Raw genomic sequence first — 18,794 nt, forward strand, 5'->3', positions numbered from 1 at the left:
GATGGTGTGGATGGAGTGGATGGAGTGGATGGAGAGGATGGAGTGGATGGAGAGGATGGAGTGGATGGAGTGGATGGAGTGGATGGAGTGGATGGAGTGGATGGTGAGGATGGAGTGGATGGAGTGGGTGGTGAGGATGGAGTGGATGTAGTGGATGGAGAGGATGGAGAGGATGGAGTGGATGGAGAGGATGGAGTGGATGGTGTGGATGGAGTGGATGGAGAGGATGGAGTGGATGGTGTGGATGGAGTGGGTGGAGTGGATGGAGAGGATGGAGTGGATGGAGAGGATGGAGAGGATGGAGTGGATGGAGAGGATGGAGTGGATGGAGAGGATGGAGTGGATGGAGTGGATGGAGTGGATGGAGAGGATGGAGAGGATGGAGTGGATGGTGTGGATGGAGTGGATGGAGAGGATGGAGTGGATGGTGTGGATGGAGTGGATGGAGTGGATGGAGAGGATGGAGTGGATGGAGAGGATGGAGTGGATGGAGTGGATGGAGTGGATGGAGAGGATGGAGTGGATGGAGAGGATGGAGTGGATGGAGTGGATGGAGTGGATGGAGTGGATGGAGTGGATGGTGAGGATGGAGTGGATGGAGTGGGTGGTGAGGATGGAGTGGATGTAGTGGATGGAGAGGATGGAGAGGATGGAGTGGATGGAGAGGATGGAGTGGATGGTGTGGATGGAGTGGATGGAGAGGATGGAGTGGATGGTGTGGATGGAGTGGATGGAGTGGATGGAGAGGATGGAGAGGATGGAGAGGATGGAGTGGATGGAGAGGATGGAGTGGATGGTGTGGATGGAGTGGATGGAGAGGATGGAGTGGATGGAGAGGATGGAGTGGATGGAGTGGATGGAGAGGATGGAGAGGATGGAGAGGATGGAGAGGATGGAGAGGATGGAGTGGATGGTGTGGATGGAGTGGATGGAGAGGATGGAGTGGATGGTGTGGATGGAGTGGATGGAGTGGATGGAGAGGATGGAGTGGATGGAGAGGATGGAGTGGATGGAGTGGGTGGTGAGGATGGAGTGGATGTAGTGGATGGAGTGGATGGAGAGGATGGAGTGGATGGAGAGGATGGAGTGAATGGAGTGGATGGAGAGGATGGAGTGGATGGAGAGGATGGAGTGGATGGAGTGGATGGAGTGGATGGAGTGGATGGAGAGGATGGAGTGGATGGAGTGGATGGAGTGGATGGAGTGGGTGGTGAGGATGGAGAGGATGGAGAGGATGGAGTGGATGGAGAGGATGGAGTGAATGGTCTGGATGGAGTGGATGGAGTGGATGGAGTGGATGGAGAGGATGGAGTGCATGGAGTGGATGGAGTGGATGGAGTGGATGGAGTGGATGGAGAGGATGGAGAGGATGGAGTGGATGGTGAGGATGGAGTGGATGGAGTGGATGGAGAGGATGGAGAGGATGGAGAGGATGGTGAGGATGGAGTGGATGGAGAGGATGGAGTGGATGGAGTGGATGGAGAGGATGGAGAGGATGGAGAGGATGGTGAGGATGGAGTGGATGGAGAGGATGGAGTGGATGGAGTGGATGGAGAGGATGGAGAGGATGGAGTGGATGGAGAGGATGGAGTGGATGGAGTGGATGGAGTGGATGGAGTGGGTGGTGAGGATGGAGAGGATGGAGAGGATGGAGTGGATGGAGAGGATGGAGTGGATGGTGTGGATGGAGTGGATGGAGAGGATGGAGTGGATGGAGAGGATGGAGTGGATGGAGTGGATGGAGTGGATGGAGTGGGTGGTGAGGATGGAGAGGATGGAGAGGATGGAGAGGATGGAGAGGATGGAGTGGATGGAGTGGATGGAGAGGATGGAGAGGATGGAGTGGATGGAGAGGATGGAGTGGATGGTGTGGATGGAGTGGATGGAGAGGATGGAGTGGATGGAGAGGATGGAGTGGATGGAGTGGATGGAGTGGATGGAGTGGGTGGTGAGGATGGAGAGGATGGAGTGGATGGAGAGGATGGAGAGGATGGAGAGGATGGAGTGGATGGAGAGGATGGAGTGGATGGTGAGGATGGAGTGGATGGAGAGGATGGTGTGGGTGGAGAGGATGGAGTGGATGGAGAGGATGGAGAGGATGGAGAGGATGGAGTGGATGGAGAGGATGGAGTGGATGGAGAGGATGGAGTGGATGGAGAGGATGGAGTGGATGGAGTGGATGGTGAGGATGGAGAGGATGGAGTGGATGGTGTGGGTGGTGAGGATGGAGAGGATGGTGTGGGTGGAGTGGATGGTGTGGATGGAGTGGATGGAGAGGATGGAGTGGATGGTGTGGATGGAGAGGATGGAGAGGATGGTGTGGGTGGAGTGGATGGTGTGGATGGAGTGGATGGAGAGGATGGAGTGGATGGTGAGGATGGAGTGGATGGAGTGGATGGAGAGGATGGAGAGGATGGAGTGGATGGAGAGGATGGAGTGGATGGAGAGGATGGAGTGGATGGAGTGGATGGTGAGGATGGAGAGGATGGTGTGGGTGGAGTGGATGGAGTGGATGGAGTGGATGGAGTGGATGGAGTGGATGGAGAGGATGGAGAGGATGGAGTGGATGGTGTGGGTGGTGAGGATGGAGAGGATGGTGTGGGTGGAGTGGATGGTGTGGATGGAGTGGATGGAGAGGATGGAGTGGATGGTGAGGATGGAGTGGATGGAGTGGATGGAGAGAATGGAGAGGATGGAGTGGATGGTGTGGATGGAGTGGATGGAGAGGATGGAGTGGATGGTGAGGATGGAGTGGATGGAGTGGATGGAGAGGATGGAGAGGATGGAGTGGATGGTGTGGATGGAGTGGATGGAGTGGATGGTGTGGATGGAGTGGATGGAGAGGATGGAGAGGATGGAGTGGATGGTGTGGATGGAGTGGATGGAGTGGATGGTGTGGATGGAGTGGATGGAGAGGATGGAGTGGATGGTGTGGATGGAGTGGATGGAGTGGATGGAGTGGGTGGTGAGGATGGAGTGGATGGAGTGGATGGAGTGGATGGAGTGGGTGATGTGGATGGAGTGGATGGTGTGGATGGAGTGGATGGAGTGGGTGATGTGGTTGGAGTGGTCCAGGTAGCGTGGAGAGGAGGGATGGGGTGAGGAGGGCTGGAGTGGGCGGCGTGGATGGAGACAAGCAGAGTGGAGAGCATGCAGTGGACCCTGGCGTTGCTCAGTCACGGTCCGTCCAGCTCAGGACACAGACTCATTTTCGGGGAGGTGGTCAGAGCTCTGGTTCCTTACCCTCCCTTATCTTACGGGGTTTGGAACGAATGGGCGCCCACATACCCTATGGCCTAATACAGGAAGGTTCTAAAAGAAGCTTAAAAACAGTTAAAATAAAACAGCACTGGAATTCGCGTCATGGCGCAGTGGTGAACGAATCCGACTAGGAACCATGAGGTTGCGGGTTTGATCCCTGCCCTTGCTCAGTGGGTTAACGATCCGGCATTGCCGTGAGCTGTGGTGTAAGTCGCAGATGCGGCTAGGATCCCGCGTTGCTGTGGCTCTGGCGTAGGCCGGTGGCTACAGCTCTGATTCGACCCCTAGCCTGGGAACCTCCATGTGCCGAGGGAGTGGCCCTAGAAAAGGCAAAAAGACCAAAGATAAATAAATAGATAAATAAAACAGCACTGACCAATGCGCCACGAAAACAAACAGGACAGTCTAGCCTGACTTTCAGTTCCAGGCTCCTTGGCAGCACAGAGAAAGCCTGGCCCAGCCTGAGACCTGACCCACCTGCACGGCAAGGGCCCGACACACATGCAAGTGGCCCCCAGCCTATGCGCCAGCGCTCCCCCTGCCCCCACAACCACCCTGTGCCACACTTGGACCTGGGATGGGCACCCAGCAGCCAGCCCATCCCCTGTGGGTGGATAGTAAAGGGCCCCACAACCAGGGCCCCGGGAAAGGGCACCAGCCCGTCCTGGGTGAGGGAGGGCCTGGAGGCGTGTGAGAGTCTCCCCTGCAGGCCGATGGGGAGGCAGCTACTCAGAGAGGGCTGTCGTGGGCCCTCAGCAGACTGTGACCCAGAGGGCAGCTGTGGTTCCTGGGGAGGGGACTGTAGCCCCTAGGAGAGAGGCTGGTGGCCCTGGGAGGGGACGGAGTAGACCTATGAGCTCCCGCTCCAAGACCCTGACTCAGGGCAGCCCACCGGGCGCAGGCTGTTGGCTGCATCGTCCTGCCAGGCACCCTCATCAGGCACGGTCCCTGAGCCTGGCCTGGAGCCCGAGGGGCCGCAGTTCAGCTCCCGTGGGACGTGGGGCTGTGCCTCTGGTTCTGTGCGGCCCGGGCCATTTGGCCCCAGGACCAGCAGCACCAGCACCAGCACCCAAGGAGCTTGCTAGGAATGCGGAGTCTCGGGTCCCAGCCAGCTCTCCAAGGGGGAGGCACCATTTCACCAGAGCCTGGGTGGCCTCTGTACTCTCCACGTTGAGCCACGCTGGTCAAAAGCTTCCGGCCTGTGGGGCCTCCATGTCCCCATTCAAATCAGTCTGGTGTCTCCCTGCCCACCCTGGCCCTAGGGAGGGGTGCGGAGGAGACCGCTGTGTCCCCCAGACCCCAGGGGAGGGCCATGTCTCCAGGGCCCTCCAAAGCGGACTGTCACCCACAGACTAGCACGCCCGTCTCTCCTTCCTCCCAGCTCAACCAGGGGCCTCGTGACAGCTGCAGGGACAGTGAGCCCGATGGCTTGGGACAGAGGGACAGGAAGAGAGGGGGCACAGGAGACCTTCTGGGAACCCCGGCAGCCCCTGGGGTGGGGCAAAGGGGGGCCCCCCAGTCGTATGAGTCAGGCTGGGCGGCCAGCCCAAGCTCATCTCCATCTAAATTACTAGGTCCGCAGGGCGGAGAACCAGCCCTATAAAGACACCTGCCGCTGGCCGCTCCCCAGGCCCAGCTGATGGATGCCCCACGATGAAGCCACTCCTGGTGTTTCTGCTTCTGGCTGCTCTGTGCACTGACCTGGGTAAGGGACACGAGCTGGGAGGGAGGGGGTCGGGCAGGTACCGGGCAAGGCTGCCTCCGGTCTGAGGCTCTGCGGCGTCGGCCTGCCTGGGGGGCTTCCGGGGGCAGGAGGAGAGGCCCTGGGGCTGCTCCCTGACCAGCTGGACATGGGGACCTAGGGCCCTTCCTCTGCAGGGGACAGAAGACCCCAGTGATGCTTCAGAGCTCTGGGCCAGGCAGTGGGACCTGGGTTCCGGCCACGGTGACCAACTGTCCTGTTTTCTTGGGACAAAGGGGATTCCTGGGCTGCGGGACACTCCACGCCGAAAATCAGGAGAAGGATTTGGTCAGTCCCAGCTCTGGCCCTGCCTGATGGCCTGGCTTTATGACCTTGGCCAGGAGTGCCTGCTGCTTTTTGGGGTCACCGGAAATGGGGCCTGGGGAGTGGGTGATTCAGCTTGTGCTTGCCAGCTGAATAATTACCATCCTGGGCTTCCGCTGGGCTTGGTCGGGGTGCGGGGCTGGGGTGGAGCCTCCAGCCGTCTGGGGACGCCCGGGGTGGGGGAGAGGGAAGAGGAGGGGCCTGCAGCTGGAAGGGGGCCCTGCCAGAGGAGAGCTGGGTGCAGAGGTGAAGAGCCGGGGCTGGAAGGCCCCCGGAGGCCCTGCTCAGAGCGCCCCCCGCCCATGGTCCGGGTGGAGCTGTGGGAGAGGAGAGGGGAGCCGGCTTGGCTTTGCTGTAGGAGGCTGACACTGGACACCTGCTGGGGAACCGGCCGCTGCTCCCGGGCACTGCTCCTGGCTCTTTGGAGTACTCACCTATTAGTTCCCGGCACAGCCCAAGGATACAGGGACCGACTGGACCCCTGTGGGGGAAACTGAGGCACAGTAAGACTCTTGTTCAGAGGCACCTCAGAGTGTCTCTCGGCCCCACCACCCAGGACTCCGCTGCACACAGGGCACTGGGAGCGGCCGGGGTCACCCTCAGACGGAGGGGCCTGTTCTCCTCCGGGAGTTCCAGAACTCTGAGCAGCCTGGGGTGGGGGCTCCAAGGGTCTGTGCTCGACCCCCAGCTTTGCCCACGGCTGAGCCACAAGCGCCCTGACGCTTCACGAAAGGGTCAGCTTGGCATCAGCTGACCCACGTGTGCCAAGGACACCCCCACAGGGCACCCCCCCACACCTGGTGGAGAGGCGACCTTTCCTGCAGCACAGCCCCCACTGCCAGCCAGGCAAGGTGCCGCTGGCTTGCCCACCTGCCCGCCTGCCCTGTCACAGCTCCTGAGCCCTCACAGCCTGCTCTCCGCTGGCCCGGACCCACCCGCTGCACCTTCGGCAAAGGGTCTTTCCCCCGACAACGAGTACAGACCCATCCATCCGTCCAGGCGCGGCTGCCGGCTGTGGCCCCAGGAAGCCTCCCCGACGGCACCGCCTCCGTCAAGTCCCTGCTACCTCTGGATCAGGTGCCCACAGAGTGTCCGTTGCACGCTCTGCTCCATCTCACCCGGCTACACACTGCACCTGGGTGGCCACCCCCGGGCGGCCTGCGGGGTCTCCAGGCCAGGTGCTTTGTCCTGGTTTCCTTGTTGGCAGGACTGGACAGGCCACACCGCATTCGGGGGTGGCCAGGGCCAGACCTTTCGCAGCGGACGCCCCACCGATCAGCCTGGAGTGGGGTCGCTGGCCCCAGGCACAAAGGGAGACCTTTCTTTCCTGTTAGAAGCAGCCTTAGCACTGACTGTGTGCAAAGTCTTGGGACCCGAAGGCTCCAGGCAGTATCCGGGCCGGAGCCCGGGTGCAGGCTGGAGGGGCAGGAGCCAGGCTTTGTGCAAAGCTGACCGGCTTCAGCTGCCACTGATCCTTTCTTGTAGGTGAGGCCCTGTGGCCCAGAGGGCCAGTGGGCCACGCTGGTCACTGCCACCAGATCCCGAGCCCCTCAGCCCATCCCAGGGGGCCAAGAACACCTCTTCAGGGAGGGAGGAGAGCAGGCATGGCCCCCCCCAGGCCGCCCACCCTGATGGCTGCCAGAGCCCCCAGCCTGGACTGACCCTGGGCCTGCGCTTCCTCCCCCAGCCCGGGCCCTGCGCTGCTGTGGCCGGGAGCCCTGCAAGCCGCTGGTGGCATGTGCCCCACCCAACAAGTATTGTGTGGTTTCTCAGGGCAGTGAGTACCCCCCACGCTGGCCTCTGCCACCCCATCACCCCACAGTGGGGCCTCCCCCGGGGGGCTGAAGGGGCGGGGACCACAGCCTTTCCGTGCAACACTCACACATCCACGCCAGGGCCCGGGAAGACGAAACCTTTCAGCAGCCCCACGGCAGTGTCACGGCAAGGCCCCAACGTGGGCCTCCCAGCTCAAGCCCACGGGAGGTGTTTGGGTGGGAGGGAGCCGGCGGTACGTGGATTTGGCAAGAGGTGGGCACGGAGGGACGGTGATGCCCGGAAGGCCTGGCCTCGATCGCAGCCCCGCAGGGCGGCCTGGCCAGTGTGCCTCCCCCGCTCCGGGCCTCGCGCCACGCCCCAGGGCCCCTCCCAGTGCCGGTGCTCCAGCCCGCCTTTCCCCGCCTCGTGGGAATTGCCCGGGGCCCCCACGCCCCCAGCGCAGGCCCGCCCCTTCCTCCTCCCTCCTGGGACACCCCTCAGGTTGGAGCGCCGAGTCGGGCTCATGGTGACAGGGACAGGCAGGGTCGCCTGGTGGGGGTCTGCTCAGAGTGCACAGCTGGGCAGGAAGGGGTGGCGGGGATAGGACGGGGCCGAAATGAAGGGGTCCCAGGAGCTTCCGCCCTTGGGGGGAGGACGCTGGTGGGGTGAGGGCCAGGCCTGGGCGGCTGCGTGGCAGCACTTCCTTCTCCGCAGGGGGGTGGGCACGGTCTCCTCTTGCAGTGGCCCCAGGCCCTCCTCAAGCAGCAGGGCAGCCTCAGCCAGAGCCCACCCTTTGGCCTCCCGTCCCCCGTCCACCAATGACGAGAGGCCCTGGCAGCTGGGCCTCATTACAGGGGGACCCCCACGAGACCAGGCTGGGGTCTGTCTCCCCACCCCCCCAGGGGACCATGAGCCTCGGCTCAGCCCAGAGATGCTATGTGGGAGCAGGGCACCCCTAGTGCCCCACGGACCCTCCCCTGTCTGTCAGGCAGAGAAAGACCCTACCTAGAGACCCTAGCCTGTCACCTTCTCAGGGGCCAGGGGACACCCCCCCCCGCTTCCGGCTGCTGGGGCCACAGCCAGGAGCTGCCCCTCCCCTCAGGGACCTGGCAGATGGCTCCTGAGCACCCCGGCCCTGGTACCAGGCAAAGACCACAAGGTTCCCGGGCTCAAAGGGCCCGCTGGCGGGAGGTGGCCAGAAAACAGTGACCTAAAAGTGAGAGGGACCAAGGGGGCCCTGCTCTCCCTGGCGCTCCCAGCAGTCTGGGACCCCCCACGGGCTCAGCTCTTCCACCCTGGACGGGACCAGGCCCCCAGACAGCTCACGGCTCCATCCCCGGGGCGGGGGCTTTCCTCAGACGCCCCGCCCTCAGCCCACTGCCCGCTGTCCGTCTGCTGCATCTGTCCGTCCAGCCACCTGGCTGGCCAGGCAGCCCTCTCTGGCCACGTCCTCTCTCTTTTTGGCCAAGGCCTTAGAGGGCACGGGCCTTCCCCGCACTGGTGGTGCCCCCTAAACATCGCCCCTAAAAACGAACATCCACTCAGAGTGCTCTCAAGGCCACGCAGGCATGAATCCATCGAATGCCTGTCGCAGAAACTGGTCCTCTTGGCGTCCACATTCTCTGGATGAGGAAACTGAGGCAGCTCGAGGGAGACCCTCTGCCCTCTCTGCTCTCTGGGTCGGAGTCACTGTTGCCAGCCTGTTCCCAAGAGGACGTGAGGGAGGCAGCTGTCACACCGACCCAGCAGCACTGGGCTCCGAGCTGTCCGCGCCCTCGTCTCGGGAACCCTGCGCAGCTCCCAGCCTCGCTGTGTGGGCGCAGAAGCCGAGCCAGCGACTCCGTCCCAGGGGCCTCACCGGCCCGGCTGCCCCGGCACCTTCCCCTCCCCTTGGGGATGGGAGGCTCTAAAATCTGCCATCTGGGCTGCCTGTGTCCCTCCAACTCCTCACCCACCATTTCCTAAGGCTTTCCAGCCCCCAAAAGGGACAGGGGTGAGCGCAGGGCCTGGCATTCCCTCTGGACCCCGAAACCCAGAAGCAGGAAGAACCCCCACACCTGTCAGAGGGCAGAGGAGAGCCCTGCCTCACTCCCTGGCCCCAGGGGTCACACAGGAGCCTGGTCTGGGGGGAGATGGGACGGACTCCCCAGGGCCACAGGCCCCGAGAAAGGACCCGAAGGCTCTGCGGGGCTCTCAGACGCAAGCCCCTGGAGCCCAGAGGCAGCTGTGCCCGCGGTGGGTGCCGGCGGCCCCAGGCTGCAGGACTCCTGGGGAGAAGGCTGGGTGGGAGTGCACAGAGCAGGTGCCCATGGACCCGCGCCCCTCTCTCCGCAGCCTGTCCCAGCGGCATCCTGGTCATGAAGTCCTGCGCCCCGACGTGCCCCAACAGCACCGTGTCCTCCGACGGCCACACCCTCTCCGTCTCCTGCTGTCAGGGCAGCCAGTGTAACAGCAGCGCCGCTGCAGGCCTGCCGGGCAACCTCGGGGCCCTGTGGGCCAGCACCTCGGCCAGCCTGCTGTGGGCGCTGCTCCGGGCGGCCTGGTGAGCCCACCCGCCACAGGCTGGCCCTGGGTCTTGCCTGTTCCTTCTCAGCCTGGACCTGGGCTGCACGGGAGCCATCTCCAGCTGGTGTGTCCCCACCCCCCCGCACACCTTCACCCTGGCGGGAGGAGCGCCGTCCCCCTGTCACTCCGCCCTGCCTCCCCCCGGGCCACCCCAGCAATCCCCACCTCTGGGACCCCCTGATACAGGAAGACCTGTTACCCTCTCCTGGGCTCTCAGGGTCCTCTGATCACCCGTGATGGGAAGGGGGCCTCAGTCACCCCAGGACCCTCCAACCCACTCAAGGGCCTTGCTCTGGGGGCCCCTCTCCCTCAGGACCCCCCTTCCATGCTCCACGGCCCTTGGGCCCCTCCAGCTGCCTTCTGTGCCAGGGGCCGAGGGCTGGGCTTCCCTCCGGCCCACCAGCCACCCCTTCACCCACTGTCCGTGGGTCAGCTAGGGCGCTCATTCATCACAGACCCACGGGGCTTCCCTGGGGCTGACGGGGCCCGCCTCACAGGGCCGTCACTCTGGGGCTTGGTGTGCTGAAGTCTGGGGACCACCAGCCCCCCCACCAACCCCCGCGTGCCCACCGTGGGGGAGAGCCGTGCGGACTGGGGGCTGGCCTACCTCCCACCCCCAGGATATAGAGGCAGAGGGAATAAAGCCAGAGCTGCTCTGAGCACGTTCTCTTGCGACGTCGAGGCTGGGCAGGAAGGTTCTCGTCCCGGGAGGCGGGTGCAGGGCACCGTACGAGCTGAGGCGGATCCTTGAGCACATGCTCGGGCGACGCAGAAGCACTTTTTCCTAAGAAGCCAGCTCTGCCCCAAACCCCCTTGGCCAGGAGGACGGAGACGCTCTTCCAACGAATCCCAAGTAGGGGGTGGACATGGCCCCTACGAAGGACAGCTTCTGGGCCTGTGTCCCCCACATAGGGGGTCAGTTCCACAGGCCCCTCCTGTCCCATACCTCCAGTCGGGGCACACCTGCCCCAGGGCTCTGAGTCTCCTCCCAGGGCCCAAGACCCCCCCTCTCCAGAAGTTTGAGACCCCAAACCTCTGTCCAGGGCCTTGCCTCAGGAACCCCTACCCGGCCTGAAGGGAGGAAGGCCTTCCTGTCCCCAGCAGCCACTTCTGAGGTCCCCTGTGCCTGTGATGGAGCTGAGGCGGCCACTCAGTTGGGGACCACGATGCCCCCAGGAAGTGCGGGGAAGCCGGGGGCTGGCCAGCAGGAGGGGAGGGGAGGGGAGGGGAGGGGAGGGGAGGGGAGGGGGGGCCCACCCTCTGCGGGACTTCGGGCCACCTCTGTCCACACCTTGGGAGGTCTGGGGGACAAGACAGGTTGAGGGGGCCCTGCCTTGGCCCAGATGTCAGGATTCCCTCAAGGTCCCTGCGAGCCTTCAGCACGGTCGGCCTGCACGGCTAGGTCCGGGGCGCCAGGAAGAGGTGAGGTGACCCTCCCAGCGGTGAAGCTGGAGCTCAGGATTGGGCCGCCCCACCCAGACTGAGCAGCTTGGGGTTTCTTAAGAAAAGTGGAAATTTCCCTTCTTGACTCTCCTGTCTGACGAACCTTCCACTGGGGCGGGCCCCACCCCTACAGGTCCCGAGGGAAAGCCACTGAGGGTGCCACGTGACACCCCAGGCCGCCTCCCCCCAAGGGCTTCTGCATTCAGAGGCTGGGGAGGGGCAAGGAGGCGGTCTCTGGACAGGACATTCTGCTTTCCTCACTCTCCATGAGGAAACTGGACCCAGAGAGCTTTCCGTTTTTTTTTTTTTCCCTGTCTTTTTGCCATTTCTTGGGCCGCTCCCGCGGCATATGGAGGTTCCCAGACTAGGGGTCCAATCGGAGCTGTAGCCGCCAGCCTACACCACAGCCACAGCCACATCAGATCCAAGCCGCATCTGCGACCCACAGCACAGCTCACGGCAATGCTGGATCCTTAACCCACTGAGTAAGGCCAAGGATGGAACCTGCAACCTCATGGTTCCTAGTCGGATTTGTTAACCACTGAGCCACAACAGGAACTCCCCAGAGAGCTTTCCTGAGTCACTCCAGCCCCCAGCTCCTGATGGCAGAGTGGCTGGCACCATGGCCTGAGTTCTCAACGGACGCTCAGAAGGCCTACTGCAGAGCAGGGTCACGTGGGCGCTGAGACACCAGTGGCAGAGCAGACACAGGCCACAACCCGCAAACTGACAAGCAAACGTGGGCCCACGGGGAGGAGGTGGGGGCTGGAGGGCAGGCTCGTGGCTGTGATCCTGACCGTGGGAAGGTAGCAGGAGAACAGGTGCAAAGGCCTGGAGGTAGGGACGGGCTGGAGAGACTTGGAGGAGACCCCAGCTGAAGCCCAAGGGTGGGCTGCAGATGCACCAGCAGAGCAGGGGCCCTGGAGCGGGATGAGGAGGGGGGTCCCACCCTGGACACCCCCCGCCCCACCACTGCTGGTTTAGGGAGGAACATTTTGGGATGGCGTGGGGGTGGGGCCGTCCATGGACGGCTCAGGCTGTGACTTGTTATTCTTGAAATCCCCAAGGGAGGGCTGGGCCAGGGCGGGGGGTGGGGGGGCAGTGCCAAGGCAGCTGGAGCTCCAAGAGCTTGGGAGCCGCGGGCAGCTTTGGGTTAGACACCCAGACTGGCAGCCAACAGGGTCAGCGCCAAGACCCCCAGTGCCCTGGGGCTGACAGTTGGAGCTGCCTCCTCTGGGTACCGCCCCAGGGCTCCTGGGCCTCCACGTGCCCACCCTGACCCCGCCCTGCCCTGCCAGCATACTCTGCTCCCAGGGGCCCCTGCTCCTTTCTCACACAACATCCTCGATTTAAGATGACACAAACCCCTCAATCCCTAAGCCCTTGCAACTGTAGCAATGAGCTTCTGCAGGCCCAGATAGGGACCCACCTTCTGCCCTGGGGGCCTGTCCCCACCCCTAGAGCAGGCTGCAGCAACATGCAAACCCCTGGACCAGGACTGGTGCCAGAGCTGGGCCCCGGAGGCCACCAGGCTAAGCAGGGAGCAGCTGAGCGGGACTGTTTCCACTTCAGAGCTCAAAGCTGCCTGAGGCTGGAGGAGCAGACACCCAGTCTCCTCAGCTCCCTGACGACCTGAGGACAGTGCGCCACAAGCTCACAGCCACATGAGTGCACAGAGGCAACCCTGCCACCTTCCGTCACCTGTGCTCGGACCAGCACTGGGCGCCTGGTCTGTAAAATGCAGGGTTTGGATAGAGGCTGTCCAGGCCCAAAACCTGGGTCTGACCAGAAGAACAAAGCCCTCCCCTGCACGTGCTCAGGAGGACAAGGGGCCCGTTTCCATGGCTCCATCAGCTGGTCCCCAAAAACTTTTCTAAAAAATGTTCAGTTGTCTTGGCAGTGTTTTAGTGGAGCTTAAAAAATGGTAGCACCAAACAAGGGGCAGGGGACAAAGTGACTAGGGTGGAAGGTGGCCCAGGAGAAAGGAATTTGCTCTGCTCCATGTGGAGGTGCTGGGGCCAAAGGCGGACAGACAGACAAGCAGAGCACATGGTGTACATTAGATGTTCATTCTCCTCTTAAAGGTTAGGGCTGAAGTTGTCCTCCCACCCCCCACCCCCGTCGACAGAGAATCTTGAGTAATAAGAGTGTCTACATGTCTGTTGTTGCAAATCCCGGGGATGCCTGCCACCCGCGTGCAGACCTAAGGCTCTCAGAGCCCCACTATGTTTCACTCTGGGGTCTTTGAGAATTACTGCTTTTTCTTGTCATGGGCAGGTGAGTGTACAAATGAGAAAGAGCTGAGGAGCGAGGCGATAGAAAAATGTCACTGTAACCATCTCCTAGAGGATGCGGAAGTGGTGTGAGCAGAAGAGTCGATGGATGAAGGAAAAGATGGATGCCTGGATGGATGGATGGATGGGTGGATAGATGGATGGAGGCTGGATGGGTGGATGGATGGATGGATGGATGAAGGAACAGATGGACACATGGATAGATGGGTGGATGGAGGCTGGATGGTGGATGGATGGAGGATGGATGGATAAGGGAACAGATGGATGCATGGATGGATGGCTAGATGGACAGACTGATGGATGAATGGAGGATGGATGAATGGAGAGATGGACGTGTGGATGACAGGTGGATGGCGACAGACGGGCGGATGCAGGCATGATGAGAGATGGGCAGATGGCTGAGTGGATAGATACGTGGGAGGTGTTGGGAGCAAGTGTGGGCAGAGGGGTGGGGAAGAAAGTGGGAAGGGCCCCATGGTCACTCCCCCAGGACGCGGCTCACACCTCGAGGGCTTCTCCTCCATCACCCTGATCCCCGCATTCCAGGGTCTCTCGGGGACACAGCCAGAGCAACTGGCAGTCAGGGCCCATGTGGGCTCTGTGGAGGGGTGCCCAGTGCGGGTGTGAGCAGGGGTCCTGTGAGGCCTCTCCGGAGGTTTGTCTCTCTTGGTCCTCAGAAACCTAGGGCTCCAGCCCAGCCATGGGAACAGGCTGCGCCTCGAGGCAGAGGGCTGGCCACGTGGTGACTCCCTAGATTTGCAGTCTGGCAGAGCCCAGAGGAGGGGCTCCAGCTGCGTGAGAGGCCAGAACAGAGGGGCAGAGCTGGCCTTGAACCCCAGCCCCCAGCCCCGCCCAAGGACACGAGCAATGGCAGGGGACACGTCTCTAGAGAAGGGTCCCTGCTGGGAGCCGTTCGCACAGGTCTGCCTGCTGACAGAGTCCGGGAGACCGTGGACCGCAGACCGCACAGCATGTCTGGGAAAGCGACGGTCCTGCTGCGTCTTCTCTGCCTGCTTCTGCTGTTCATAAAAACTGCGAGAGCTGGGAAATTGCTGTCGAATAAAGTTCCCCGAAGCAAGACCCCAGGGAAGGTAAACGTCGGGGCTTGGTGTTTCCCCGCGGATTCCTACCACCCCCTTGTTCTGTGACCTTCGTGCACGTCTGAGTTTCCTCCCTTGTTTCTGTACAGAGCCTGATAGAATGCTTTCACATTTAGACCGTTACCGTTTAACCTGCGGAAATCCCTGGAGACAAAAGAGAGGCTCGAGGCACAGGTCTCTCCATGCTCCAGCAGGTAGCTCTCTTCTATGCTAGAGACTGGTGGATGAATAGGGTGGTCACCGCGCTTTAGTTATAGAACAACTTGTGTGGTTTGCAGCAGGTGATTGAATACAGGTCAGGAAATTACCTGCTTTCAGTCAATTGTCTATTGCTGTGCCAGGCCTGCTGGCCCAACCCTGAGAAGTGTCAGTGCTGTGGTTTCTAGTTCTATAAGAATCAAATAACCTTTGATAGATATGATTAACCTTTACTCATAGAACATAGTCTGGCCTTAGGTTTTAGACACAGAAATAGTCTTAAGTATGAAGTTAGTGAGTTTGTCCTTTTGCAACCCGCGAAGTGAGAGCATCTCCATGAATGCATTTAAGTCTGAAAAGTCAAGTGGGAAGTACGAAAAAGAGCATTGTTTGTGTCCCCAGATGTGCCTGGTCATGCGCCGGGTCATAAGGTAACATCTGACGGAGTGGAAAGTTAAAAAATACCACCAGGTGTGTGAGGCATGACATGTGCCAAAGGAAAGTGAAAACGGAGCATGAGCTTGGTTGATCCAATTAACAAACGAGCAGCCTGCAGAAGCATCGGGTCTGTGTCCACTCCTTCTCCGACGCCGCTCGTCCTTCCGGAGGCCCCGGTTCGGCTGCAGCTGGCCTCGGGCAGGTCCCCAGGATGAGAGAGAACAGGTGGGGCTATGCCAGGCCCTGGGAAGCAGATGCGGGAAACCCACGTCTCGGCTGCGGCCCTGGGTGCAGCGGTGGCTCTCCCAGCAGGGGGCCTGGGTGTGGGGAAGAGCCCCAGGAGCAGGGGGCAGGCCCACTCACTCCCATGCGCTGGCTGGGTGACCCGGGGCCAGGTCCCACCCTCCCTGTGTCATCTGAGTGTGCAGGTGTGTGACTAAAGGGAACAGAGCAGCCCGAGGGGGACACCGCGTCACTCCATGGCCTGACTCATGGGGCCTGGCTGGGAAGGAGAGAAACAGAGAGAAGCAGGACCCAGAGGCCATGCACAGGCTCGAGGCCAGGCCCTGGCTCTCTTGCCATGATGCCCTTCCCCATGCCACCTGCTGGAGCTTCCCCCGCCCTCAGCCCCGGGACCCTCAGCCTCCCTGGTCGTCAGGTTCCCAAGGCGGATACATGGAGCATCATCACGTGTCCATCCTGTCCCCTCCTCCCAGCCAGTTGGGGTCCCCAGGGGCTGGACCCCAGCCTTCCTCCCTGTCTCTCTTCTACCCTCTGTGCCTGGCACAGCACAGGTCCTAAAACTCTGTTGAAGGAACGAGAGAGGGGGGTGCATGGGGCACCTCAAGGTGGAGGGAAGTTTGGGGTGACCTGAAGCTTGAGGTTCGGAGGTGCCCAGACCAGGCCTGACTGGCCCGCCCTGGTGCCCCCCCATCAGCCCAGGGTGGCCCGGGGCTGGGGGGAGGGGTTTCCCAAGGCTGTGCTTTCACTTTCCAAAGGCCTGGGGTGGCCGCTGGGTCACACTGAACCAGGCACCTCCCTCTCTGGGCCACACTCCCGCTTCCTGTAACCCTGGTGGCCCTGACAGCGGGAGGTCTGGGCCTCCGTCCCTGCCCCCCACCACCTGGCCTGAGACCAGGGGGGCCGGGCAGGAAGGCAAGGTGTGGGGAGGGGGCCTGGCAGGAAGACCCTGGCCACGGGCAGAGGCCCAGGCTTGTCTTGGAGCCTGACTTCCTGGCTAGCTGGGTTCAGGAGCAGGCAGGGCCAGGGCGGAGGTGGCAGTGTCCTGGCCCCCCCACCCCTTCGGGGCCCCTCCCGGGAGTCATGGCTGCTGTACAGTCAGTCTAGGGCCCTGGGGCTGGGTCGGAGGGCTCAGGTTCCGGAAGCAGCAGGTCTCTCCAGGCTGTGAGGGAAGAGGGACAGGAGGGGTCGGTGGTGACAGAGAGAAGTGTCAGGTTCTGCCCATTCACCAGTGACCTGGTGCCAGCCCGGCCTTCTCTGGCTCTGGTGTTGGAAGGGGACCAGTTTCAGGGCTCCTCTCTCCATGAAAGCTCCTCTTTGCCCTGAATCCTGGAGCCTGCTTCCAAGATCATGGTCAGGTCACTGCCTGCAGGAAGCCCTCCCTGATTGTACTGTCCTGAGACCCCCCAGTTCTCTGTGAGCTCCTGCCGCTAGAATCACCCACACTCTCCCACGAGCCAAGTGTGTCTGGGGTTGAAGTCTCTGCTAGAAAGCCCCCAGGAGAGGCAGTGCACATCCTCACGGGCGGCTCTGCCAAGGGCCAAGGCCTCCTTCCCCACCTCTGCCTCCAGGGCACACGGCCACAGCAAAGCCCGAGGTGCCCCGTGGAGGTGGACTGGGGGTCCAGAGGTGCCCTCCAGGCCCTCCTGCAGGGGCCCCCTGCCCAGACCTCTGCTCCCACTCGGCCCCACATCCCTGGATCCTGCAGCTCCCCTGGGCCCAACAGGAAATCCAATCCTCCAAACCAGTTTTTCCAGAAGCTTCCATGCCCCTTGGCCCAAGTGAGTCAGCCTTCCCCACCTGCCACCCCCCACCCCATGCCAGTCACCACCCTGGCACTGAGCCCTGTGTCCCGCTTCCCAGGGCCTCATCAGCACCCTGCCTCCCACCTGTGGCTGAGGACTTGTGGGGGGGCCTCCGAGCTCAGGGCATTTTCTCTGGGTCAGGGCGCGGGGAACCCCCACATTATCTGCCTCGTCCATTCAGAACCCAGAGACACTCAACAAGCCCCAGGGACCAGCCAGCCAGACCGGCAGCCTCGCCAGGCTTAGAAGGCTGATGTGGGGCCACCGGGGACTCCTGCCTCCCCCTCTGCCCCCCCAGGACCGGAAGGCACAGAAACCCCCCCTCCCTGCTTTGGGCGGGTTCCGCGGTGCAGTAACTGCTTCAGGAGGGGCAGCAGTTCTGGTGGCTGCTTCCGGCACTGCGATGCAGGCCTGACCACCCACCCGGGAGTCAGCTCGGGAGCCGGCTGGCGCAGGGGCTGCCAGGAGGAAAGGCCGGGGCTCTGTACCCCAGACCTGAGTGGCCGAGCCTGTGCTCCGAAGAGCCTTCGGCTGGCTCTGACCCCCACGCTCCGGCCCAGGGCCGCCCTCTCGGCAGCAGGCGCATCCCCACCAGACCTTCTGGAGTGTGTCTTCAGCAGGGACAGCTGCTGGCACAGCCCAGGGTCAGTCTCCACCTGTGTCCTGGCCCCACTCACTGCCATCGTGACCTGCCAGGCAGGGACCCATCAGGGCCTCTGTGGGTCCCACCACACCCTCCAGCAAGGTCTGCCCGGCGCAACCGAGAGGTAGTGCAGTCACGGGGCCGGCAAGCAGTCTTGGAAACCGGGGTTGGGGGGATCAAGGGAAGGAGGCCTATGTGCTCATTGGCCCGGGTCCCTCCTGTGAACACGGTGAGACAGGGCAGTGGGGATCTTCTGGCCGGCACCCCCCAGCCAAACCCGCCCGGCCTGGGAGCGCACACGGACTTCTGGCAAAGCAGACACAGAGCGCCGTGGTCCCAGAGCAGGGTGGGGGCAGCTGCTGGAGCAGGGCCGGCGAGGAGCAGGCAGAGGGGGCATTCGATTGGGAGGTGTCCTGGGGCTGGGAAAGGTGGGAGGCAGGTGCTCAGGAGAGGAGTCTTGGCCCCCGGGCCACCCTTCCCCCAGCAGCCCAGCCCCTGTCCCTTCTCCTCCGCCCCAGGCCCTGCTGGACTTCGCCTCCCCCGCCCGGTCCATGCTCACCACTTCCGGCACATCCGGAATCCACGCCCCACCCGCGGCCTCGTCCAGCCCCGCTCCCCAGGTCCAGACATCTCAGTGGGTACTTTGCTTCCCTGGGGTCCTTTCTCAGGGCCCCTGGGGGTCGACCTAGCAACCCTGAACGCAGGGCGAGCACCTCCTCCTGCCCCCGGCCCTGGGGCAGGTCACTGGGCACCCCCAGGGCACTGGCACAGGCTCAGGATGGTGACCCTATCCGAGGGTGGGAGTGGAAGGCCAGAGACCAAGGGACCAGGGCTGGGAAGGGGACAGAAAAAGGACAGGGCAGTGGGCTGCAAAGTCAGCTGAGGACTTCTTCCCGGGGGAGGTGGTCCCCGGCCCTCGGGGAGGTGGTGGGGGTTGGGGGACAGCGCTGAGATCCCTCCAGCTGGCAGGGCAGGGGTGTGCTGGGC

The 18,794-nt window shown here is 62.5% G+C and overlaps 2 protein-coding genes across 2 annotated transcripts in view; both read left to right on the forward strand.

Moving 5' to 3' along the window:
• The window catches only part of LY6K (lymphocyte antigen 6 family member K), a 44,324-nt gene extending 33,491 nt beyond the window's left edge, over positions 1-10,833 (forward strand). The window contains exons 5-6 of the transcript XR_002343042.1: positions 4,836-4,966; positions 9,416-10,833. The gene's annotated coding sequence lies outside the window, so the exon portion shown is untranslated. The remainder of the gene's footprint in view (positions 1-4,835; positions 4,967-9,415) is intronic.
• LOC110260400 lies at positions 7,698-18,788 on the forward strand. The gene is made up of 5 exons (XM_021090360.1): positions 7,698-7,746; positions 9,416-9,623; positions 17,068-17,140; positions 17,411-17,931; positions 18,326-18,788. The coding sequence occupies exons 1-5, from the start codon at positions 7,698-7,700 to the stop codon at positions 18,756-18,758; spliced, it is 1,284 nt and encodes a 427-aa protein (XP_020946019.1). The 3' UTR covers positions 18,759-18,788.

The sequence above is a fragment of the Sus scrofa genome, chromosome 4 (assembly GCF_000003025.6).
Source record: "Sus scrofa isolate TJ Tabasco breed Duroc chromosome 4, Sscrofa11.1, whole genome shotgun sequence".
NCBI lineage: Eukaryota > Metazoa > Chordata > Mammalia > Artiodactyla > Suidae > Sus > Sus scrofa.